General features: G+C 41.5%; 2 protein-coding genes across 3 annotated transcripts; both read left to right on the top strand.

Moving 5' to 3' along the window:
• The first annotated feature begins 4,105 nt into the window (after positions 1-4,105).
• polr3d (polymerase (RNA) III (DNA directed) polypeptide D) lies at positions 4,106-8,934 on the top strand. Its single transcript, XM_071924416.2, has 9 exons — positions 4,106-4,238; positions 5,905-6,073; positions 6,690-6,733; positions 6,822-6,979; positions 7,182-7,306; positions 7,397-7,556; positions 7,675-7,922; positions 8,030-8,182; positions 8,372-8,934. The coding sequence occupies exons 2-9, from the start codon at positions 5,912-5,914 to the stop codon at positions 8,486-8,488; spliced, it is 1,167 nt and encodes a 388-aa protein (XP_071780517.1). The 5' UTR covers positions 4,106-4,238; positions 5,905-5,911; the 3' UTR covers positions 8,489-8,934.
• A 538-nt stretch (positions 8,935-9,472) lies between these two features.
• On the top strand, positions 9,473-24,822 carry LOC139930487 (glycerol-3-phosphate acyltransferase 4). Of its 2 annotated transcripts, none has more exons than XM_071923702.2 (13): positions 9,473-9,607; positions 10,369-10,987; positions 14,899-14,968; positions 15,082-15,382; positions 16,828-16,902; positions 17,033-17,122; positions 20,172-20,265; positions 20,419-20,534; positions 20,760-20,815; positions 20,950-21,035; positions 21,186-21,314; positions 23,032-23,111; positions 23,366-24,822. In XM_071923702.2, exons 2-13 carry the CDS (start codon positions 10,820-10,822, stop codon positions 23,472-23,474), a joined length of 1,374 nt encoding a protein of 457 aa, XP_071779803.1. In that variant the 5' UTR covers positions 9,473-9,607; positions 10,369-10,819; the 3' UTR covers positions 23,475-24,822. The 2 variants fall into 2 exon arrangements, with proteins under 2 accessions (XP_071779803.1, XP_071779811.1); XM_071923710.2 differs by lacking the exon at positions 9,473-9,607 and adding an exon at positions 10,149-10,233.
• Positions 24,823-26,084: the final 1,262 nt, after the last annotated feature.

The raw sequence follows: 26,084 nt of genomic DNA, 5'->3' as shown, positions 1-26,084 counted from the left end.
TTGCCCTGAGACTAGGTGCACATCAATTCCCCCCACAGTTTGCTTGTGATTTTCATCCTCCCAGAGTTTCTTACTGCAATTGTCTCCTCCATTATTACTTAATGGTCTAATAAAGCTCTAGCCCACCCCCACCCCCCCATCTGGATCTACGCCCTATTTCTCTTGAATTCCAGTGTCCCAACAGCGCCAGCACAACACATGGCATATTTCCCTTATTGCAAGCCCACTCACATTGAGCATATGCTAAATCAGTGAGATGCCTAAAAATACACTCCTAGCAAATTACAATTAGCACAGACAATAATTAGGTGCTCATGTTGTTGTTTGCGTGATGTTGCATCACACATGGATGAAGGTGCCTGGTGCTGTGCTGCTGTCTGGGTGTGCGAGGTCTCTTAAGGTGTTCTCCTCCAGCCCCACAGTGTGATGGACAGGCTGCAGCAGCTCATTAAAGCCTGTGAACTGTGAAATGTGTGCGCCAGCTCGATCACGCTGGGGCCAAGGGAGAGAGCTGTGGCGTCGCGCACGTGTGTTTCCACGGGTCTGTTTCCCAGCTGCTGTTCTCATTTCTTTCCTTGGTGTGTTTCCGAGACAGAATTTGGGGCAAGAGGAGATTCTCACAGGGCAGCCATCAAAGCCCCGTCTCTCTGCATGTTCTACTTTTAGATAGAGTACATGTTCACATGCAAGTTTCCATATCATTTACATATCAGTCCCATTGCCTTCAATTATAAATCAGTCGGTCTAATTCTCTCTGATGCGACACTAGTTTTGATAGCTAATTGCTCCAAATCAGGCAATTGGGTCTCAAGAAAATAAATATACAATTTTTTATTAATGGAGCTAGCCTAAATCATCATTATGATGATGATTCATATCCGTGACATTTAGCTGGAAGAGTAATTTGTTTCTGTGTGCATGAGCTGTAATGCGCTCAGTTAAAATATTCTTATATCAGCTGGAATACAAACAGAAACGCTGTTATCTCTGTGAGACAGTATCATGAGGGAAGCTGCTGCATTCATGCATATGGAGTAGGGCACAGAACACAACTCTGTAGTTCAAAGACCTTCTTTTTCTCCGCCAGAACGGAGGAGAACGGGTTGGGCAAAGTCACACCGTTTGTGCAGTGGGGTGGCAGATAATATAACACATGTGTAACATTCAGTCAGTTGAGCCAGGGTGATGAAGCACTGGCACGCTTTTCTCTGTGCGTTCTGTTATATAAAGGAAATGTAATGGCTATCACACATTATCAAATAAATCAGAAACATTGTGTGACTACATTACATCCCTATTCACAATTACATTTATATTTACATTCAGGAGGAATGAGCATCATATTTACTGCATGAACCAGTCAATGCTATGAAATATCTAAAAAAAAATCTCATGTTAAATGGCAGAAACAACACATTAATGTTCTAAACGTGATCATTGGTGGGACATAATAATAATCTGACTGAAGATGGCAGTAAACCTCAAGTTATGCATAGATGCATGTGCACACCAACAGAAAAACATGATCTCCCCGACGCAAATAAAACTCATGCATTCAAACAGCCCAAGTACACATCTGACTTAGAGTCTAATATGAACTGAGGGGGGAAACACACCATAAAAGCATATTAAACGATTATTAGATGCCTCTACAACTTCATATATTGAAAGTATTTTCTGAGCACTTCAGGCATTTATAAGCAGGCTGATTACAAGTGAGCGTAAAAGAATTGCTTACTTGTATGAGGTTGAAAAGTGTGATGGGAGAAGATGAGTGGTGCTGAAATCTACTATCTTCTTCTTCCCTTTGCACTTGCCTCTTCTACTGCAGTCGATGATAGATCCCCTAGGAAAAACAATTAGGAGGTGAAACGAACACACAGCTTCCACTCTCCCACTCCTCTCTCCCGCTCTCTTTCTGTTTCTCTCTCTCTCTCTCTCTCTCTCTCTCCCTCCCTCCCTCCCTCTCTCTCTCTCTCTGTGTCACACACACAAACACTCTAGCCCCCCTCCCCCCTCCCAATCTCATTTTTGCTCTGGGCTCAGAGGATGATGTTTACTTGACTCCTATGCAGCCATACAGAATGGATTAAAATCTAGAAGGAGGAAAAATGGGAGCTTTCCAACTGAAGTGCCACCATGGTGAGCCACTCAGTCACCCACATCAGCATCATGCTCTTTACAAACACACACACACACACACACACACATATCACTGGCCAGTATTCCTGTCCCACGGCACAGGATCCACACACACTCTGCTATAGGCGGCTCATGAGTGAGATGGCATTTAGCTGCTTCTATAAATGTCACTTGTTAGTTATAGTTATGGACAGGGGGGAGGGCTTAGAAAAAATGTTGATATGAGCCATTTTATACATATTCACATAGCTCTATTCAAATGAAGGGATGCTATGAGAGATCTCCCAGTAAATTACATAGAGCGCCATCAAGAACTCAAAAAATATACATGTGCCAACTGTTCTGCCATATGGGCTCACTCCACAGGGCATCCCCCCCCAGCCCATCTGGAGACAAGGGATGCCATTGTATAAGTCCACACTAAGCAGATTTCCACTGGCATTAATTGTTAAAGAGATGTGTTTTTACTGGTCCAACCTGATGTACAAATGAAACCATTTCATTAGGATTCCATTAGAGATTAAGAAAATATATCACGAAAGACCCTTTTCAGATTAGTGGCTATAATCTGATGCTAAAAACAATGCATATAGGCACAGTATAAAGACAGATATGTAACAAGGGACAAAGTGATACCTGGTAATGTGCAGCGTTTTTACAGTAGATTCATCATATTTGCACAAAAATGTGACAAAGACACATCACCATGATTCTGCAGACTGTGCAAGGTATTGCAGAGCCTAATTTATTCCGAGCCAGCAGAGCTAAGTGATACCCTCAAAGTGTAATTAAATTGCAATCATCCATCATTAGTCATGCCATGACAGGCACAAGGTCGAGATAAAAGTGGGAGCAGGTTCCCACGTTGACTTGAAAGGACATTAGCACCATTTCTCAGGGTTTGCTTTTCCTATTTGCAATCATGTATAATACAGCGAGAAATGAGAACCTGGAGCTACACATCAGTTTATATCACCATGTAATGTAAAATGGGAGGGAGCAGCATAATTGCAGCATTATTACACAAACATGCATTATATGAAACATATCTTACTGCTCCCCTGGCAGCTCATTCAAACGGAAGCCATTCATTTTTATTTCTTTATTTATTTGGACTATATCCATTTTGACTATGGATTTTTAGGTATGACTGAATGGAAACATCACCATAACTCTAAATATCGGTTCTTTTACAAATGTAATATTCCTATAATATTCCTATAGGGACTTATAGTGTGTCTGTGGTACTCAATAATTAGTTTAGAATGATTTTAATTCTTTATAGGTTTTTTTTAATCTGCTATGGTGTCACTGTAATATTCCTATAGGGAATATAGGCACTACAGTAGCCTTTATAGGGGCTATGTTCCTATAAGAACTATAGGAATGTTTTTACTGTAATATTTGTATAATGCCCGTCTGAAATTCCTTATAGGATTGCTATAGTTCTTGTTTGTGAGGGCTGAAGTGGGAAAATAAATCTTTTGCAGATTTTAAGTACATTTGAAACAGTATACTTGTGATATAGACCTAGGTAGGCTACTGCCAATCCCTGAAATGCTTTATCAAGGAGAAGACATATTTCAAACCATTTCATTTTAGTGGGCCTTTTGTTAAAATTTGGAATAAGGAATAGGCCTTATATGAGACACAACAATGCTTGCTGTCCTTTTATAAATTGTGAAGTCGCCGTATAATTCGAAGAAGAAGAAGAAGAAGAAAGAATAAGGAGGACAGTGCTTTAACAATCAAATAAATGCAAACATCATACTCATATAATAAATAATAAAACAATAAAACAAACAGAGGGTAAAAAAAATAATAATATAGATAACAGACGAGAGAGACATCACATTAAAGCAAGTCCTAAAAATACATTTTAACCATAGATTTGAACACGTATGCTAGTTTTCTGCGCACACTTGATCCATGTGAATACAAGCGGTGAGGTCACCCCGGAAGTGTCATGGCGCCGTGCAGCATGCAGTGTCAGAGATAGCAGTGTCCCACAACAAGCAGTGATTTCAACACTTTCTAATGACTGTTCTAACAACATTGGACTTATTATCTAATTTGAATATCTGAGGAATCGTAAGGTAAATATCTGGGAAGCATTTGTTTGTCCAAAGTTATTCTTTCGACACTGTTACCGTTAGCTGTCCTTGTCTTCGTGTTGTGATAGAGCCATGTGTGTTGAGGCTTTGCTGTGTTGTTGACACACAGGATTAAATATAAAGAGCCGTGCCAGTCACATTAAAATCAACATTTTAATGGTCATTTGGCTCGTACACTTAAGACGGCTGCCATAGGTTTGTTTTTGTTATGTCACTGACATTTACACATTGCTCTAATGCACGAGACTCGGAAAGCTGGTATGTTATAGGAAACATAGGTACTGGGGAACATTTTGAGTTCCAAGCAATGTTCACAAACACGAGAAAAGTCCTATTTAGTGGTAAGGCTATCAAACTGCAATGGGAGCCGTCTTGGGTGTATCGAGAACATTGCATGGATGTTTCATTTAAAGTGTTTCTAATCGTTATATACTATGACAAAACTAAAATAATGCCCTTGTGAATGATTGGTGGCTGTATTTTTGGCAAATCGGCCACATCACTTTTATCTACATTGGTCATATGGTGTGACATCATCATAAAATAAGATAAGATAGCACTTGATTAATCGACTTGGGGAAATTCAGTAGTGTCACAAGTAAAACCTTAGAGGAAAAAAAGCCAATATTCTTTACGATATTGCACTTTCTAAATACTGTTCTAAACATAAAATAAAAAATATTGGTGGCTGACTGCTTGGGTACCCACATTGGACATTAGAAAGTTAATAAAAGAGGTTAAGCTGGCTGAAACTGAGGTTGATTGACCTAAAAACTAGTTGATGTTGCAGTGCTATTTCCATAAGTCGACTTATTGTTACAAGTTTGCATGTCACATTATCATCTTTTGCAGGTGACAAGGCAGGAAATGTTACAAAATCTGTCAAAACAATTAAACCATTACAGCTGTTTCTGGACATGACACTCTAATGTCAGTTGTGATTATTATTTGTCACTGAATAAAGTCCTTGCAGCCAAGAAAAAAACTGATCGGACCGGCCGGCTCTTCTGCTGGTCCCTTTTGTTTTTCTACGTACTCGTTTTCTTCTTCTTCAAAGCTGCCTTCGCTGCAACCCATCTAGTCAATTATGAAGTCAGTGGACTCTGTTTGGTAAAAACCTTAAAACTAATTCAAGCTATGTATTCCCACATTTTACGTTCAACATCTTCAGCCCCTGTTCAGACCATCTTCAGACCCTCTTTGTTAAACAATCTACAGGGTTTTTACATTTTTCAAAAATTGAGCCCACAGCGCATGTCAGTGCTTGACTGTAAGTGGTACTGTACACGGCCACTGTAAATTCTTGCATAATAAAAGGCAGATGAATGCAGTTAACTAACTGGTAGGACAGAAAACCAGCAATGCTCTGGGCCCTGAGGACCAGGATGGAGAGCCACTGTTGTGCCCCTGGTGGCTGCATTTGTAAACTTTTAAGAACATTCACTCTTGGTTGGGGATCAACCACAAGTCCAGCCACCTCTCAGCTGGCTCAGTGAATTCATGACTTGCCATTTGGCACCAAAGGCTGCGAGATTGAATCCATGGTGGTGCTGCAGAAACATGAATCTCATGCACCAATGCTAGCTGTGATTTGGCCAGAGATGTGACTTCTGATGTTTCAAGGTGTTCGTTTTGCCTCACGTCTCAGGTTCAGGATGGCAGACTCGGGCACTGGTGACTCCAGCGGTCAGCGCCTGCCGGCCCCCGGAGGGAGCGGTAGAGGGCTACTGACGGGCCGCCGGCCGTCAGCTGCCATCTCTCCTGGCCGCCTCCCCACAATGCGCTCTAGAGACCTCACCTTGGGAGGGGTGAAGAAGGTAACGCACCATCCCCATAAGGAATCATATTATATTTGATTCTGTATGCAGTCATAGATCACCTTTGGCTGCTGTGATCTGATAGAAGTTTAATGAAATACTCTAGAACAGCGTCTAGCAGATCATCAGGCTAGGTCGCCAATAGGAGCAGTTTGCTCCTATTCAGCTTTTACATGTTCTTTGCTGTGTGCAGAGTTGCTCAATATTGAATATATCAAATTATAAAACTGTAGTAAAAAATGCCTAGCATTGCACTATTACAAAGAATTCTAGAGTAAACCTTGCCCAATAAATTTTGAAATGCACAGTAAACCCTTCAATAACAGGAACAGTGGTAGGGAGGAGTGTTGCACAAACAGGAACTTGTATGCACCTAGAAATGTTGTTGAGTTTTCTAAGATTCAGGAAACATTTTCTGACTTTGTACTGTAATTAAACATTGAATGGCCACACCCAAAGCCAAGAAGGCACAAACTCTTTAGCCAGAAGACTAGTGTCATCTATAACCATATACTGAGTAAATTATATGTATTGCATTCTGAGATTACTGGTTAATGTTTTTAATGCTAATGTTTTTACTTCATTTGTGTTTTTTTTTTTGTTTTTTTTCTTTCAGAAAACATTTTCTCCCAACATTATCGGCCGAAAAGCCAAAGAAGAGTAAGTTCACTTGACTATAATAGAAAAAGATGTCTGAGACAATAGATTTAGCTCTGTATTTGACCAATAACTGTGTCTTTCATGACAGAACAAAAGTTGAGAGTGGGCAAAGGAGAGACAGGAAGGATGCAGAGCGGGGTGGCCGAGGTCAGAGAGATAGAGGCCGGGGCCGGGGCCGCCCAGAGATTATCCAGTCTCACTCTATCTTTGAACAGGGACCTGCAGACATGATGATGAAAAAGAGAGGTAAGAATCAGCCTAACCATATTCAACTGGCTAACCAGTGACCCTGTACTGGTGCCATGGTTGATGTATTTAACTAATTAATAATACAGTCTACATTAGCTATGAAGTGTATAGTTCTAAGCAGTGTGATGAGGTTAGCAAGTAGGCTCTATTTATGAGTGCCTCTTATCGTAGTTCATGTGTACTATTATTATGTGTACAGGTACCTATGAAGGTGAGAGAGATGCCCCAAGTATGGGTCCCTCACCTATCATCAATATTAAAAAGGAGAAGAGAGAGACAGAGGAAGAAACCAAAGAGATCCTGCGCAAGCTGGAACGAGACAATGTGAGTCCCTTGGTATCTGTCATACAATCTTTGTTAAGTAGCTTGAATTTATCCGTATTCATGCGTGTCACTTTTCTTTCTTTCTTACAGTTTATAGATGATCCTTATTTGAGGAGTGAAGAGAGAAGCTGCCCTGTCCAGCTTCCCCTTGCTGTATCAGGATGGGGATTCAAGGAGGAATTTAGTGATGCTGCTCTTAAAATTGAGAAGGTGGAGGAAGACGGTGAAGCCATGGAACCTGCAGTTGAAGGTAACAACCGCTCCCACTCACCCCTCTTTCCTCCAACATGCAAGCTAGCTTTCTACATAGTTGTTCTCCCAAAACAGCACAAGGAATAGTTTAATCAGATGTGTATTGGTCCTCTCAGTTAAACAGGAGCCAGAGGAAGCGGAGATAAAGAAGTCGGAGGCTACTTTCAGGCCTCCTCCGCTTCCCGAGCCTGATGTTCTGCCCGAGCTTCTGCATAGGTGGAGCCTGAGCAAAGGGGAGGAGCTGTTCTTCATGCAGCTGCCCGACTCCCTGCCCGGCCAGCCCCCCACCAGAGAGGCCCGGCCCGTGAAGACAGAGGTGCAGTCAGAGGACGGACAGTCCGTGCTACTGAAAACAGAATCTCAGGTAGATACGGCGTCTTGTCGTCTGCGAGTCTCAGATATATTCAGTGATGTGTAGTGTGTATGTTCATGAGATTATGTGTGTTAAAAAAGTGTGTTAATGTGTAACAGGAAGAGCAGACTGAGGATAATAGCTGCAGTCTGAATGACCTGCGGGAGGGGCTTGTAGGGAAGATGCTGGTGCGGAAGTCTGGCCGCGTGCAGCTCATACTGGGACACGTGACACTTGATGTGTCGCTGGGAACGTCCTGCGCTTTCCTCCAGGTGTGATAGCAATATATATCCATCTGTGTCTGTCTGTCTCTAGGTGTCTGTCTCCATGTCTCTATATCTGTCTCTGTGTTTCTGTCTATATTTCTGTGTTGATTTGTTTCTCTCTGTGTCTCTCTATCAGCCCACTGCTCTATTTTGTAAAAGTTTTCTGACATGCTCTCCTCCCCTTCCTTTTCTCAGGAACTGGTGTCAATTGGGGCAGAAGGCCGAACGGGTGATTTGACTGTACTAGGCCACATAAAACACAAAATGGTTTGCTCCCCAGACTTTGAGGCTCTCCTGGAGAGCAATACTTGATGGTCATTAGAGCAGGCGAGGACGGAGCCTCCTTTCTGGCCTTGAGTCCGACAGCTAGATTCGGTGGGTTGTAGTGTATAATTTTGGAAATCCTGCACAGTGACAAGCCATTCACTGCTACTGTGGACTGTCCCAAAGGAACCTGACATCCAAACCAAGTGTGGAGGCTGTGGATTGCGCTTCTGTATAGTTTTTTGAGAGTGGCTATAATAACATATTGAAATATATATTAATTTGAAACAAGACTTTGTTTACATTTTTTTTAGGATTATTTTCTTTTTGTGGAATAGACATTTGAGGTTGAAGATTTCATCAAAGCTTCAATGGTGTGCCAAAATTAGTTATTGTTTCCCTTTCTCTATCTCTCTGGAATGATGTCTGCAATGTAAAGACACTTGAAAGCACTGTCCATTGATGTAAATGTGTGAATAAATTAGATTTTTGTTATCCCAATGCATGTTCTTGTCAAATACTTGAACCACTTCCTTGAAAATGCTCATTCAGAATCGCAAAAAACAACATGTGGACAAGGAAATTTAACTGGTTAATTGGTGTTGACCAGAGCCATATAGAGAGACGCATTGCAAGACAGTTACACGATAGAGGTTGACACTAGGGAAAACAAGTTTTTCTTAAAATATAATATACTCTTTTTATATATATATTGATAGTTTGCTAGTACTTGTGTTTTGCTTAGTAACCACAGTACATTGATTAACATAAAAGATTTATTGAACATTGTGTTCTTAATTTAATTTACCCCATACATTGCTTAGTGGCGCTTGGCAACCGCTCAGCTAGTGTTCAAGAACTACACTGCTTGGCGGAAGCATAAAAATATTATTAGTATTCTTAAGTTAACATTTATTAGAATAAAAGATTTATTGAACATTTGTGTTCTTAATTTTATTGGTAGCAACTTCTTTTCACCACCAGGTGTCAGAGCAGAACCGAGTCTCTCGCTGGGGCCGGGGCCAAGGGTTGGACATCTGAAACGTATCATCATCATCAAACCGCCCGCTACCCGTTTATCTGTTATCCGCCGGGTGGAGTTTACGGTCCTACAGACAAAGACAGTGATGGTCAGTGAAACCTCGCTGCACCGCTGGGCACACTAAGGTGAGTTAACTATCCACTGCGCGAAACTGCAGGTTTACTCGTTAGGTTAGTCAGTAAGCCACTTACTTCACGTTAATAGCCAGGCACTGAATGCAAGCTTATAAAAATGAGGTTAGCTTAGTAGTCCATGCACACCCGGGCTAACGTTACACTCTCGAGGGCTTGTGAGCTAGCGAGGCGAGGTGTAGCCTGCTAGCGTCCAAAATTTAGCATAAGGTTAGCTAGCGAGCCACAAGCTAACTTTAGCAAAGACTTCCAGTCGTCCGTTTGGCTAACGTTACACAAGTTACCAGTTTCACGGTGTAACGTAAGCTTTGGTCTTGCTATTGCCTGCATTGATTTGACTTAATGTGTGTATGCAGCTCCTAGCCAGATAAGATAAGAACCTTAAAAAACTAGGATGAATCTACGTGTGGTTTCAACCAGGATGGAGCCTAGCTGGCCGCTGTGGGGCTGCATCAGGGATGAGGGGCCTCTAGCTCTGTTGTTTTGAACGCACCATAGCTGATAACAGTAACGTTAGCATGCTCCCAGTTATCTGTTCTTCCACTGAAATGTGTTCTCAGCTTTCTCAGCTTACCGGCATTCGTTACTTTGGCAAAATAGATGCGACATAATCATAACAGGTAAAGATGATGATAACACCCACATTTTTCGTTTTTACATTGTTTATTAATGTATGCTTTTGGTACGAAAGAGGTCAGAGAGGACAGAATATGATGACATGGAGCAGCCTGACCTGTTTTGTTTGTCTCTTTCAGGTCCATGTGATACTCAGCAGCAGAGCCCTAGGTCTTTTCCAGTCAAGAGAACCGACCGCTGTGCTGAGTCGTTTATGATCCATTGTTTACATATCTTGGACCAGCTGGAGGATATCCTGCAAGGACTGGTGATTAATTCACCACTATTGCTTCAAACACCTACCTGGAAGTTGAATTCAAGTGTGTTCTAGAAACTGATGGATGGTGAAAATAATGAAATGCATTGATATTGCCCAAGAGGGCAACAACAACATGGTCACTTCTACAGCGACTGATTCCTTGGTCTGTGTGAGGAGAAGTTTGATCCCATAGACATCTTAATGAAGGTCTTGTTCTGACAAGAGACTAGGGCCACTTGGGGCCAAGAGTTGAGGACTGTCCCTCTCCTGCCCTCTCCACCAGCCTCTATTTTGAGCTAGTTAATAGATAACACCATCTTCCTGACTTCAAGATGGGGCTGTTCTTTGACCCTTTTGACAACTTGCTGTGTATTCTCCTGGGCATCTCCTTCACGGTGTGGTTCACCCTACTGCTGGTCTTCATTATTGTGCCTGCCATCTTCGGGGTGTCATTTGGCATCCGACGTCTCTACATGAAATCATTGTTAAAGATCTTTGAGGTAAGAGGTAGTAGCACAACCATCAACTTTCTGTTGACTTAATGAACTGAGAGAACATTGAGGACTGTAACTGCAGTTTGAGGTGATGTGTGAATGATAAATGATTATTCTTTGCAGGGCTGTGAATCGTGATAATTTTCCACTGAAGTACACACTATGGCTAATGGTGCATTACTGCTCCAGCTCAGTTCCAGGATAAAAGAATGCTCTGTCTCCTGCTGCTGCCCAACATCCTGCTATAGTTCACAAAAGTGTAGGCATTATTGTTTTAGGACAGCTTTTATTTGCTCTGGCCGTGCATTTATTTTCTTCCCTTAGAATTAACACAAGTCATTTTTAGATCTGGGGGACACTTTATGTATTTAAAAAAAAAAAAATGCATAGAACATGTCATTTTTACAACTATAGCTGGTAAAATAACTTTTTAGGAACTTGCTGGCCCCATGGACTCGTCACAAGGGCATTGCTCAGGTACAGACTCTTATCTGTAGTACCCATACAGTGGTCCTTGTATTTACTGGCTGATATAGATTACATAATGGCCAGAGGGCCCATCTTCCCATATTATGTAACCAGAGAAAACAGTGGTACAGACATGCCACTGCCTGTCATCTGCTGTTGAATTGTCACTCAAAGTGACACGGCATTAATAGTCTACAACACTGTACTTATTTACAGCGTTCGCTGTCCAGAAATGAGATTGACTCGCCAATTAGGCTAATAAGCTTCATTGTGCAATATGGCTAGTACTAATGAGGCTGTTCACCTTTTTGCTGCCAAAATTACTGCAAGATGAAACCCAAGACGGTTATCTTGTCTCTCCTGCTGCTTTCTCTGGTGTGTCTTCACTAAAGCTGTCGTCACGTCCCAGCACGTCCCCCAGAGAACAGGATCTTGTGCCAGAAATAAATGGACCAGAGGGAGATATGAGAGATGTTCTTAGCTCACAACTCCAGTAGCTAACATGAGATTTAGAGAAAAGGTGAAGTGACACCGTGACAGTTGCTGTGAGGCAGTGGGCATGGCAGTGTATTGGCTTATTACTATATAAATAATAAAAACACCATAGGCCAGGAGCCTGTGGTGTTTTTACATTTTGAATATATGCCTCTGTTGACCCAGAGTGCATCCTTTTATCAGCATGGGTCTTGAGTGCATTTGTTTTGGGCACGATCAGGTATACAAGCAAGATCTCTCCCAATCAAATCAGTTCAACAGAACGTCCACCTTTTTCTTGTCTGTTGACATTTAGTTTTTGCCATTTGTTAAATTCTCACTAAAACCGATTTTATATTACTGTTATATTTCCTGTTCAGTTTATCCCAAGCTATTTGTGGAGGGATCCAACACTTGCAATGCTTTTAGGAGGGATTAGCATGTATGCAACCTTCTTTACCTTATTCTAATTATCTTACTCAAACAAGCAGTACTCTGTCTGCTCCTCCTCTACCAAATCAGTCATTACTGTCAACTGCAGCTGCATTTTAATGTGATGACTGAGTAATACTACTTGTTGTGACATGGTTTAGAGCTAGCTGTAAAGGAGAGAAAAACAAATGCTGGGTAGGCTAGTCATGTAGGTCTCTGATGTCTTTTCATGCATTCATGACCAGTTTGGATCAATCAGATGGACATATTACACCGTGGGCTGAAACCCTTGCATATTCAAAAAGTGAACTTTTCAGGAAGTTGGGAAACAGCCTTATTTTCAAACTGACAGCCATGCATTTTCTTTGTCAACGGTTTTAAATGAGTTTCATTGGCCCCAGGGTTAGAAACTTGCTCTACCTGTAAAGGGTTGTGTGAGCCTTCAGGTTAAGTAAAAGTATGGAAAACACCAAATTTAGGTCGGCTATAGAGTTTTTCCATGACAGCAGCCATCTGCTGTAGGCAAAGCCAGGGTTTGCTGCTCAACATTCACAGCTTTTTTTTTTTTTTACATAATTCTAATGGTTGTTGGCATATGCAAACATGCAGGCCTTTCTGTACTGGAGTATGCACATACTGTATATGTGCAGCTTCGTAGCAGCGTCAGATGATTCCTGGATGCCTTTTTATGTCTCTGCATGTAGTTTGAAGGTATGGGAATGCTTAGCTTAGCTCAATTGCTGCAAGTTTACTGTATCAAGTAGCAGCTCCTCTCAAAAGTAGGGAACTTCTCCAACTTCTCCAAAGATGGATGGCTGGTCTAACAAAGCTGTACATTACAATTTACGTTTTTACAAAGTTGTTAATTCGACTGTTAATAAAGAAATTAGATTATATCAACTTTCTCATTCGCGGCTGGACTTCTTTTATGGTACATTCAAGACAACTGGGAACTATGAAACTTCCTACTTACGAGTAGGAATAATCCATTTGAACGGCCCTCCAACTCGTAATTCCATGGTTCCCATCTCAACCACTTGAATGCTCTGAGGTGGAAAGCAGGAAACTCCCAAGTGGGAAGTTTCCCAGTTCCCAGTTGTTTTGAAAGTACCATTAGGTTCTGTTCTGCTCTGTTCTTGCAAAGAGAGAGATTTTAAGAGAGAGTTTTGTAAACTCAAAACTTTCAGGAGCTAGCTAGCTAGCCATGTAGCCATCGGTCTTTGTGATCGAAAATGACCATAGCTTAATCATATTGTACTTTGAGGAAGACCAGGCTGATTCACAGCAATATTAATTTCAGCCGGAATATACTGAGCAGGTCTATTTCCCTACTTTTGAGAGGAGCTGGTATTTGATCCCGTACACTTTCAGCAATTGAGCTAAGATTGCCCAACCGTTCCCATTCCTTCAGATTGCATGCAGAGACATAAAATGTGACTCACAAGTTTGTCTGACTCTGGGTGAGTAGGAAAAATAGCTAAATCCCCCCAAAACTGAACTATCCCTTTAAATGCATTCAGCACCTCCCAGTCCACTTTTCCCTGAGATCTTCTGTTCTGCCTGTTGTTGCTACGGCAAAGGGAACACTCTGTACTTTTCCTGCCTCTTAGTAGACATTACCTGTTTGTTTATGTCTTGGCTTGCACATTACACACAATAGGCTAGACTTTCACATATCAAAGAGGATGTAATTGCCACTTAGTAATACTTACTGAAAAGACATGAATGCCATTTTGATGACAGTTGCTTAATACAAGGTTGTTCTCACAGATGAGCCATGTGCATAATTCATAACATCCATCTTCATGGTCTTCTGGAGCACTGGTTTAATATGGAGATAACCAAATCAGGACTTCTGGCACTTTCATACTATTTTGAAAAAAAAAAAAAAATTCAAAACTGCCAGCTGCTTTTTTAAGTGACGGGTAGTGGGGAGCAGCAGCAAGGTGGATAGAAAGCCACTGCTTTGGAAAGGTTTTGCAACTAGTGTCTTTTTGGCAGAGCATAATTGTAAAGTTAAGAGAAGTTCAGAGGAGAATACGTAGCATGGACTGCTTTTTTGTGAGCCGACTAATCGTCAGGGTTTCACACTATGACAATTTACAACAATAACAACAACCAGACTGAAAATGGACAAATTACCAGTAGAAAAGATACTTAAAGTTACTCTGACCATAAAGAGAATGGAGCACATTGGCTGTGTTGTTGGAGTTTCTTGTAAGTGTTTGAAAGTTGGAGTACTGTTTGCTGATAGTGGCAGCTGGTCATTATGGAAACAAAGAGCGTGTCGTGCGACTCACTTTTTCAAATTACCAGCAGTATGCATTTAAGGCAGCACTTTTTCTACAAAAATGTTGAATGTAAACGCACGTATCCATGTTACCTGACTGTAATGTAAAGCTACCTACTACTCAATCTTTGAAGTACTGGATGAAAAGGATGTAACCCTAGAAAGTCATATGTGGAAACATTTCTTTTATGAATTCCATGCATTTGTGAGTCATTTGATATATTTTTTACATCCCTTTTTGCTTTCTTTCTAGTGGGCCACACTTAGGATAGAGAGAGGAGCTAAAGAAAAGAATCACCTCTTGTACAAACCCTACTCAAATGGTAAGATGTGGTGTTAGGGTGTTTTCCTACCAAAGTGTGCATGTTCAGTAGGCATGTTTGTTTAAGAGGCAAGGATTGCTAACAACACATCGCGTCTCTCTGGACCGCTCCAGCTATCATTGCCAGGGAGCCCACCTCCTTGGAAGAGGAGATCAAGGAGATTCGGCGCAGCGGCAGCAACCGAGACCTGGACTCGGCCTCTGAGTTTGAGATGTCCGACATCTTCTACTTTGCTCGGCGAGGAGTGGAGAGCATCATGGACGATGAGGTGACCAAGCGCTTCTCCGCCGAGGAGCTGGAGTCCTGGAACCTTATGACCCGCAGCAACTACAACTTCCATTACATCAGCCTAAGACTGACGGTCCTCTGGGGGCTGGGTGTGCTGATCCGCTATGGCTTCCTGCTGCCTCTCAGGTATCTGCTCTAGAGTTAGAGTTTAACCTGATTCATTTTTGGTTGTTTGAGGTTGGAAATTTAAATCCTCCTGGACAAATGGCCAGCAGAATAACACCTTGAAATTGTGTTGCCATGACGTCAAAAAATTAGACTTTGGCACTGACACCAGCCCTTGTATCAGTTTCAATTATGCAATGATACCACAGTGCCAAAAAGGTAACATAAGCTGCCAGTAGTTTAAATGTTATAATTACACTAGTCACTTTAAAAAGCCATTGATAGTAAGTTTGAGCGGAAGGGGAACTAAACTGCAAAAATGTTCCTATAGGTATTTCACTGATGCACAACTTTGCTGCCTGCTGTCATATGCTAGCAGCAAAATAACATGGTAGTCAGAATGGAGCATGATTTTCTGGTAACAATTTATTGCAAACTTAATCTTCATTGATATAAAAATTTTTTTATAAGGATTTATGCATATGAATAAGTAGCCTAGTCCCTCTCCATCTCTGCATGACTTGTATTCTCATTGTGGCTTCATCGTATCCAGTTGCAAAGTTGCACTGAAACAACAAGCCTAACTGTTGATGTTATCGAAGTGAAAAAATAAAAGTTGATAACGAGGCAACGTGCAGCTCTATGAAAGATGTGGGCATATTGTGAAAAGTCATAAACCCCCACACAATACATGGCATATAAGATGGCTCAGTAAGAAAACAACAGCAAGATTAAACAATGGAAAATGCAGGCAGTACAGAGAGAGATAACCTCATTCGGAGGTGAGGGAGACAAACACAAGGACAGTGACTCAGGACTAAGCCTGCCTGGCTCAGGTCCAGTTGCCAGCGGGGAGACGTATCAGGCCACCGCTGCACAGACACAGACAGCATTCTAGTCTCATGTCTAGCTACTAGATTTCACTCACTCGTACTAGTCCAGTTGAGTATTGGCCTGCCTCAGATCCTCACCTCTTGTAATGTTTCTGTTGGTGTAATCCTCACCTAATTTAATCTGCACCTTCTCCAACCCTGGATGATTGGTTCAAGCAGATTAAGTCGGCCTGCTGGACAGCTTAACCATTGCCCAATGTGCCCTCCTGCAGGTTTTGGAGTCTGTTATCAGGGGAGGTGGAGAGTAGATATGGCACTTTGATTAACATCAGGATAGGATAGGATGGCACTTTGATTAACAGCAGGAATCCCACTCCACCGGATGACATTACTTGTGACATTTCCTTGTTGTTATCTGAATGGTTACTCTTCTCAGTGAAAACTTGGAGTAGATAAGATTTTTTTTGGTTAATGTTTAAGTCCTGTGTTTAAATGCCAGTAAAAAGGATGAGCTGTTAGATTTAAATTCATTGAATTGAAAAGATGGATTCCCCTCCTGTCATGTTTGTTGTAAAGTTCCCTGGTTTAGCAGTTTGTGTAACCTGCCTGTCTGTCTGTCTGTCTCTCTGACAGGGTAACTCTTGCCTTCACTGGTGTAGGCCTCCTTGTGTTCCTCACCTCTATCATTGGGCTGCTGCCAAATGGAAGGTAAGTCTAATGACACGCTTGTCTTTTAATTTATCCAAACAATTCAGCTCAAGCAGCTGAATTTGATTGTATTAGATGTCCCATGTTGCTGCAGAAAGTCAATACTGCTGTTGTATTCTCCTTCCTGTAGGATGAAGAACTTTCTGAGTCAGAAGGTTCATTTGATGTGCTACAGAATATGTGTCAGAGCTCTAACTGCCATCATCACCTACCATGACAGGTAAGGACCTTTACTCTTGTCCCCACACCTTGAGACTAGGCAGGAACTCATTCCAAGTAGGTTTTGACTATTCATGGGTACAACAGTAGATTTTTTACATAGCTAAATTGTATTTCTTGCTAAAAATATAACAGTCACAGTTGGTAAGGGATAAGATGGGGAGGGTAGATGCAGCACATGTGGGACAATCAGTGCTGTCCTTGATTGGCTCTGAAAGGCTGTATGCAAATAAGGGAGCCACTCAAGTGATTGATTAAATAATATGCACATCAAGCTGACTCTTAGAAATTAAATCATCAGAAATAATAGCTTTAAAGACAATGATATTGGAGAAATACCCACAACAGTGTAAGACATCCAGGAAACACAACCCCACTCTTGCCAAATGGGACAAACACTTTGAGATTAATGCACATGTATTGGTAGAGCACAGTGCTGTTTATTAACTTAATGCAGCAAGTTTAGTCAGTTTGACGCAGCAGATTCTCATTTTCAGTGTGACTCAGAGGTAAAATAGAAGTTAAATTCAAAACAAAATAGCAAGTCCTTTGATTGTGTGAAACTTGCTGTTATTAAGCTACATGCCCAGAGCAGTTTCTCTCAAAATAATAGCCTACATTTCCTTTGCTTACATGTAGCAAAAACAATGTTTGAACGAATGTTGCTTCGGTTTTCTGTGCCTTTTAGAAATGGATATTATGTGCCTTTCTGTGCCTGTATGCTTGTAGTTTACTAGTCAATTATTCAAATAGTGTGTGCAACCGCTAACTCACAGAGACAACACACAAGACCTGACAGAGGTCACATGGGTGATTGATAGGTGTGATGTATTTATATATTCTTAAACACAATTTACCAGTTGCATAATACCTAATCTCATGTAGCCACACCTCTGGCTCACGTTAAGAGGTCTAGAGAAGCTTCAACTAAAAAGATGGTTAAAAGAGGGTGACGATGCTGTTGGTTATTGACATTACTCAGACCAATCAAATTTCACTTGGGAAGAACTCTGGGCAGAACTTGGGCACTGATGGTCACTTGTTTTCTGTCCTAGGACCAACCAAGGAAATTGGTACAGTTGGCAAACTAACAAAACTTTTATGAAAGATGACATGGTGCAGGCAATGGTAAAATGGCATCTAAAGAGTTTGATGTTTGTAGCAAAGGTTACTCATCCAACAAATGAGTAACCTTTGCGAGGTAAAGCATCAAATTAGCAACCAGATTTCACTACGGCTTTAGAAGAGATTACGTCAAGTTATAAACGATGGCTTCCAAAGGCCGTTACATCTCTGTGATAAAGTAGTTGTCAAGCCTGTAAAGGCTTCATCAGCTGTATCTGGTGTAATGAGCATACTTCTGTCAAAACTGAATTAAGTGTTGATTCATACTGTGGTTATTTTTATCCAGGTTGATGTAATTTAACAGGCCTGGTAGATGTGGTTGTGCTAACCATTCAGAAAACAAACCAGAAGTGCTTCTGGTCCGGCGATGTGCGCAAAAACCGTTTCTTCAGACTCAGAGGCAATCGAATTGTGACCCTCTGTTCCACAAGGTCCCATTATTCCACTTTCTCTGACATGATTTTCTGCAGACCTCTTGCTCATGTGGCTACATGAGATTACATAATGACAGATGGGGTAGGTTCTCTCTGGGGAATGGAAACCAATGTATGTTGTCAGTTGCAATGTGAGAGCCTAGAGTGAGCGTGAGATGGAGGTTGCTCAAAGCTAGCCACCGACTGTCTGCATTCATATTCATCGCACTGGGCACCGTCAGCCCAGGTGAAGCACAAGTCATTACTGCTGTCTCACCCACAAAGCCAGTGCAGACCAAACCAGGCTACTGCATTTTATAACGGAGAGGATGATGCTCGCAGCCACTGAAATCAAACAGTCAATTTACAAACATAGCTGTCAGTATGGTGAGTGGAACCAAAATTGTGTAAATTTATGATCATCTGCTGTTATTTACTGATGCAATGGGTCGGTGGTAGTCTGGGTTTTTTGAAGTGGAGGAGACTTGGTTTGAATTGGGCAGAGGGAGAATCACACAGGAAGATGAAATGGGAGCGAGCTCATCTAGAAAGGATGGCACATGCAGCAGGATGTAGAACAGGAAGTTGATGCTTTGCATGTTTGCCCATAAACGGTATCTTACATCAACAACTGGCATCTTGTCTTTGGTTAACATGAGTTTGAAATCGTGGCTCAGGAGCTGTGAGATTACTCAGTCAGACTGTTGTTTTGAAAGCTTGTCTGAATGATGATTGTTTTTTTTTTATTATTTATTTGTTTTTTGATGCTCACGTTGTGCCATTACCAGACTGAACTTTGTATTGAACTGCAAGAGAGCACCAAACAAAACTAGTTTTCTGATTAGCGCATTTGCATGAGGATAAAGCTTTTTTCTTGTAATTTCTGTGTTAAATTAAAAATAAGTAACTAAGCAGACATTTCACAAACTGACACAATTCATTTGTAGTTTAGAAAATAGGTGACATTTAAAGGTCAGCTGATGTCAAAACAATCAAATCTGACGCTGTCTTCATTTCAAATTATTTGAATAACAAACTGTAAACAACAAAGCACTGTGCACAGTCGATACAAACAGAACACAGGCTCTGTCCTTATTCATCACAGGTTTCTGTGTGTCTGTCACTAAGGACTAGGCCTGTTGTAGCATGTATTCCTCTACTCTGGGAGGAGATAAAAATACACAAGTGACATAGGGGGTGGTGCTCCCTCTCTCTTTTTTCAGATCAGCAACTCTATCTTTGGAATGAGGACTCTAGTAATACATCCTGCATGCTCAGGGGGTCAAACCTTTAACATAGCCACTGTGGGTTGCTTTGTTTCTCCTAAGGTCTTTACATTGGACTGGGGAAAGTTTTACAAAATTTCCATAAAGTTCCATAAAGTCTGGGCTATATAAATAAATGACCTGAGTTTCACTTGTTGACAATAAAAGTATCTGTATGATATACAGTATATATACAGTATATATATATATAGGCAATTAACACTCTTCCTGTCTCCCATCTTCCCAGTGAGAATAAACCCAAGAATGGAGGAATCTGTGTTGCCAACCACACTTCACCCATTGATGTCATCATCCTGGCCAGCGATGGCTGCTATGCAATGGTAACTATACTGCTGCCCAGCAGGAGGCTACCAAAACATTGACACTGGTCACTTTTTCCAAAGCAGCTGCTTGACTGGTGTGATGGCATTTCTCCTGATATAGATGTACTGTGTGCTATTATTTGCATGTGTTTGTATATGTGTGTGTATCAGGTTGGCCAAATCCATGGTGGCTTGATGGGGGTCATTCAGAGGTCCATGGTCAAAGCCTGCCCGCACATTTGGTTTGAGCGCTCAGAAGTCAAAGACCGACATCTAGTGGCCAAAAGGTAGCATTACAGACTCGGTTTAATCAATTTTTTGTTGCAGTACTTTGGGAAGAATTTTATTTTTGTCATTCATTTGTGCAAATGAAAAAAATGACATGAAATTTGAATGTCACTCTCTTGGAATTTGGTTTTGTGTAAATCCTACATGAAGCCTAATGTGTCCATGTCCTCAGTGTTGCAACACATTTTGTGTTGCTAATGGCCGACATATTTCCTGTGTTGCAGATTGAGCGACCACGTAGAAGATAAAACTAAATTGCCCATTCTCATTTTCCCAGAAGGTGAGTTTGTCCTTTGATCTGCTGTAGATGGGAAGGCTTCATAAATTTACAACACAGTCATGTAAACATTTGTTACAAAGCTTCTCGAGTTGCTGTTATTTTTATTTATTTATTTTATTATTCTCAATCCGCAGGTACCTGTATCAACAACACTTCAGTTATGATGTTCAAGAAGGGCAGCTTTGAGATTGGCTCCACAGTCTATCCTGTGGCCATTAAGGTGAGGCTGATGTCTTTCTTACACTTTGCATGTTTTATGTAGGCTGTGCTTTGTAGCCACTACCATCCACACATTTTTTACTGCTTTTCCACCCTTTATTCAGGCTAATCCAGTATTACTGAATCATTCTGGTGTGTTTGATCCTTACAGTATGACCCCCGATTTGGAGATGCCTTCTGGAATAGCAGCAAGTTTGGAATGGTCAACTACCTGTTACGTATGATGAGCAGCTGGGCCATCGTCTGCAGTGTGTGGTACCTTCCTCCGATGTGCAGAGAGGTGAGACTCCATGGTTTAACTCTGCACAAAGTAGGAACCGTAGTCCAAAATTCCCTTTGGCCTTCCAAAGGGTTTCAGAGAGATATATTTGGTGTGTGTGGATCATATTGTTGGTTGGTCAGTCGCTCTGTTCACCACTGTTGGTCACGTGGGTGACAGTGTGCCGCAGGGAGTTAGATTGCAGACTCTCAATCGGGAGACGCAAGTTCGATTCCCGGCAGGGGCGCTTCCACACAGTACCATGTCTTGGGGCTGTTGGACTCTTAGTCTTTTTTAAAGGTTTTTGAAATGGCTGTTTCATTGAAAGACATATTCACAAACGCCACAATGACATAAAACGTAGCAAGTGACTCGAACATCCAGTTACTACATTTCTAAATAATCAGTTTTCATTCATGTAGTTCATCCCATGGCCACACCACCAATTAAGCTCTTGTCACCCCCTAACATAAAATTTTTGGGCACCCCAGGTTTAATTCCTAATTAGACCCTTAGTTAGGAATCAGAGCTAAACTAACTCAACTTTATGGCCAAACACTTGACTGAGCAGGTGCAGCACCTCATATCACTCCTGGTAGAGCTCAAAGCATGACATTTAATTGTGGTATTTGTGCCTTGGGATTGTTTATCTGGGCAACTCTAATGTTCCCCAGTGTTTGCAGCTGGGGATGCAAATTCTACCTGCTTTGAGGGGGGTTCAAATCAGGGATCACTTTCATTAAGATTGAAAGGTTAGCTGGCTCGCCATCCAGTACGTAAGGAAATGATATTCAAAGTAGTAAATTGAGAGAATGGAAAGGTTGTGTTGCTAACTTGGAAACTACACTCATTGTTTAGCTACAATTGTCTTTTCAATCTGATTGAATCAGACTGGCATTTCACTAATAATAATCACAGGATTGTTATAGACAAAGTATAGATTAATCTTGGCATGTATATAAACTCTTATTCATTACTCACACTGTGAGGAACTGTGAGGAGTGAGTCGATCGAAACTTAATCAGCAGCACCCAGGTGGGGGGCGACCACCCCTTCCCTCAACAAAGGCCACATGATACTGGGCAGTGAGCGGCCTCAGAGCTCCGGCCGCTTTCGGCCTTCTTGATGGCGAAAGTAGAGAAAGGGCAATTATTCACTTTCTAAATGTCAGACTTGGATGAACAGTGAGCTGTGATTTGTTCAGTCCTCAGAGCCGCTTTGCCCTTTGATCACATTTTCCACTTGATGCTTGGGATGAAAATTATACACAAGCTAGAGGAGATAGCTTAAAGGTTGCCTTGCTCTCAAAAGTAGTAGTAGCTTGTACTAGTTGTAGAAGTAGTAGTAGTGATCCCGCAGTGGCAAATGAATTAATCACTGAAACACCACAAATGATGTAATACACACAACATAACACACAGAGCACTGCTAGCATAACTAAAGCAGAATACTCCAGTAACATACAGTAAACCATGATCACTGCCCATACTGCTCAGAGGTCAGGTATGACTCCATTGTGTTCATCTCAAAGCTTCATAGCATCAGGAACAAACGACTGCTTCGAGGCCCGATATTTGGACTTACATTTTGTAGCGGTCGTTATGAGCCATACATTTTGTCATGCACTACATTTTCTCAAAGATTATGTGTATGCTTTTCACTGTGTATTTTATCTTCAAGGAGGTATGGCCACTTGTTGGTCTGTTTATATTTATGATTTCTCTTTCTTTGCGAACAGGAGGGGGAGGATGCTGTACAGTTTGCCAATCGTGTAAAGGCAGCCATAGCCAGGCAAGGGGGACTGGTCGACCTCCTGTGGTAAGACATACCGCCTATACAATTTAAACGTCTACTGTCCTGTGAGCTCCTATGTGAATGGCTCTGAGCTACTGTATACGCTGCATATCAAGTCTGTCACGGTGTCATAAACACCAAGTCTGTGTTGCACACTATTTGTTCAGCATTTCATTCTGGTGGTAGTCTCTAAATCAGGTGTAGACTACTGCAGAACTATATCATTTGCCACTAAACAGATCAATAATTGTTCTCACACACTTCAAACTCTTTTGCAGGGACGGAGGTTTGAAGCGAGGAAAGGTAAAAGATACCTTTAAAGAAGAGCAGCAGAAGCTGTACAGCAAAATGCTTGTGGGAACCCAAGAGGACCGTAGTCGCTCCTGAAGCACCTGTCTGGAGATGCACTGGCTCAGAGACCCACTTGGGCACCACTGAATAAATAGGCAGTCAGCACTGCTCCCTCCCTATTGGAGTTCCTGGACTGGAAAACTCCCTCTCTGATGTCAACAATACTCCATTTGGCTTCCTCAGTCACTGCCTCAGCCTGGCATGTTCAGTTCGCATCGCTGTTACGGATCGTTCTGAGTCTCCTGTCCCTTGTTGGAATAGTTTGACGGAGGCCTGGCTTGTACTAGAGTGAAAATAAGGTGCACACAGAAATGGTGTGTTGTCTTCCTCGGTGGCATTCTTTTGAGGGAAAAATTGTATTTATCGTCTATCATTGAATTCCTGTCTTTGTTTGGTAGTTTAACCTTTTTAAGTTCTGTTTTACTATAATGTTTGTATCACATTGTGTTAAAGTTACAGACCTGATTTGACCTGGGAAGTAAGACAGAGTTACTGTAGATGCAGCTTGTTTGTTCTAAAGGCAAACCCTCTGACTGAGTTGGGAGACGCATAACTGGCTTGTACTCAACATGACTTAGGGCATGGTGCCACATTTTGTTACATTTCAGATATTTTTATGGGCTTTTTCCAAGGGAAAAAAAATCCTTATATTTTAAGCTTTGTGTTTTACAGTAAGACTTGTATCTACATGTGGTCAATATAGGAGTTACTTTACAGATGAGCTCTGGATATGTTGTCTTTGTTTCTGTGCTGTTTTCCACGGAATGTGTAAATCATCACGTTATGAAGTGGAAATTGTGCATCCACAGTTACTGTGATAGGGATTTTTGAATTGTGGCAGATTTTCTTGTCCCAGCTAATATGCAACATAATTTGAATTTAGAGTCCATTCCTTAACAAGAATTTATTTGGGATGTTCTCGGCATCGTCCCTTAGGCCCCACAGCGTACGTGTTGTAGGATCATGATCATCACAATTGGTCTCACAGACTAAAACATGCTTATAATTACAAGCAGCTGATAAATCATCCTCTTACTAATACACTTCCTAACAGGCTTCTCATCATGTTTTCATTGGATTCCTGCTCACTGCAGGGACCATCTTGCCAAATTCACTTAAAGTGACTTCTAAAAGCTATCGTCTTTTTTTCTTCCCCCCCCCCCATCAATGATCTTTCTCCTACTTGGCAGCCTCTTCAAGGAGGCGAGGAGACAGGGTGCAGCTGTAGTTTTGGACTCCCTGTAGTTCAGGAAGATGGTGGACAGCCTTTGCTGTTTTCTCCCTAATGGGGCGCTCATCCCTCTAGAGTTTGCTGTATCAGGGATAGTCATTTAGATAGTGTCAAATCTGTTCACCAAAATAAAAGTTCAAGAATGTGACTCAATTTGTGACTGTATGTTGATTTTTAAAGGAGCTTTTCACACAAGTATGTGTCAATCCCTTTGTTTTCCTCAGATGTAGGCACAAAAAGACTTGTTCTTGCAGAAATCTATGAAGCTAGCAGCCAGTTTGCCAGTTAAAAAAAAAAGCAGTGAAAATGTGGGTGGGATTTCTGAACAGCAGTGCACTAATGGTGGAGAGTATTTTTACTGGGTTAAAAGGACCGTTTTGGTGTAGTTACCCTAGAGTATTTGTTTTATAATAACCTCTTTTTACTCCTAGTTTTATTAAAACATTTGCGTAGCATACCAAATTATCAGTTCATAAAACTTAAAACAAAACAACAACTTAAAAGAAAGCAGTCAGCAAGCAGAACTGAACCACTGACCTCTAAAGCTCAGCCTGCAGAGGGTTAATGCACTCAAAATGGAACACTTCCGCACTCTAAATAATATAGCATGTATGTTTATTATTAAGTCTTAAGTACATTTTATAACAACTTCTGTTTAAGTGTTGAATAGTTGACTACCACTTGTATCAGGGTATTTCAGCTTAAGATTTTGGGTACTTCTTCCTCTACTGGCAGTATCACCATTCTGTTGAGAAACTAGTGGTTTAAGATATCTTCCAAAAGTAAACCATTCTTGAAATATCGTAAATTTATAATGTTTTTGGTCTAATCAAGTACAAGTAATTTGTTTAAGCAGGAGTTTTGGTTTGCAGTGTTTTTCTTGGCTCCTAAGCCAGGACTGGGAGCCCAGTTACCCACAGTGGGCAACACTTTCTGATTTATTATCCAGTGGGCAGCAAGTGGCTAAAACACAGCTTGGGCTGAGGATTGAGAGCTCTCCTTTGAGCATCCCATACTCTGTATTGATCCCCTCCATGCCATGCACTCAGGAACAACTTGTCCAGCTAGGATGCCTTTCAGTGGATGTGAAATATCGCCCATCCCTCTGCTGAGGCCTCATCCAAAACCCAGGTTGCTCCTGGCTGCGACAAATCGCCTCAGTCGCCTTTCAGAGAGCTTTCCCCTTTAGGTGGCTTTGTTTTCAACTGGTGATGGACAGGGCGACATTCTTTTGCTTCTCTGTGTTGCAATAGCTTCAAATGGATCTATTGACATGGGGGAATAAAGCGCACAATGCCCAGAGGAGGAGTAGAGGAAGCAGGGAGAAGATCTCAAAAGGTTGGTTGTGTAAACCACGACATGGTTGAACAGCTCACTAACAGCTCTATGGAGAGCCAGAGTTTTAGGCCTCCAGC

Source organism: Centroberyx gerrardi, chromosome 8 (assembly GCF_048128805.1).
Source record: "Centroberyx gerrardi isolate f3 chromosome 8, fCenGer3.hap1.cur.20231027, whole genome shotgun sequence".
In the NCBI taxonomy this organism is placed as follows: Eukaryota; Metazoa; Chordata; class Actinopteri; order Beryciformes; family Berycidae; genus Centroberyx; species Centroberyx gerrardi.
This window is presented reverse-complemented; position numbering and strand designations above follow the sequence as displayed.

Excerpts from the sequence above, each read along its gene's own strand:
- LOC139930487 (XM_071923702.2), top strand. The coding sequence starts at position 10,820 with ATGGGGCTGTTCTTTGACCCTTTTGACAACTTGCTGTGTATTCTCCTG. Across the intron at positions 16,903-17,032 it reads GGGCTGCTGCCAAATGGAAG|GATGAAGAACTTTCTGAGTC; the intron begins GTAAGTCTAATG and ends TCCTTCCTGTAG. Across the intron at positions 20,816-20,949 it reads CATTCTCATTTTCCCAGAAG|GTACCTGTATCAACAACACT; the intron begins GTGAGTTTGTCC and ends CTCAATCCGCAG.
- polr3d (XM_071924416.2), top strand. The coding sequence starts at position 5,912 with ATGGCAGACTCGGGCACTGGTGACTCCAGCGGTCAGCGCCTGCCGGCC. Across the intron at positions 7,307-7,396 it reads GCAAGCTGGAACGAGACAAT|TTTATAGATGATCCTTATTT; the intron begins GTGAGTCCCTTG and ends TCTTTCTTACAG. Across the intron at positions 7,557-7,674 it reads CATGGAACCTGCAGTTGAAG|TTAAACAGGAGCCAGAGGAA; the intron begins GTAACAACCGCT and ends TGGTCCTCTCAG.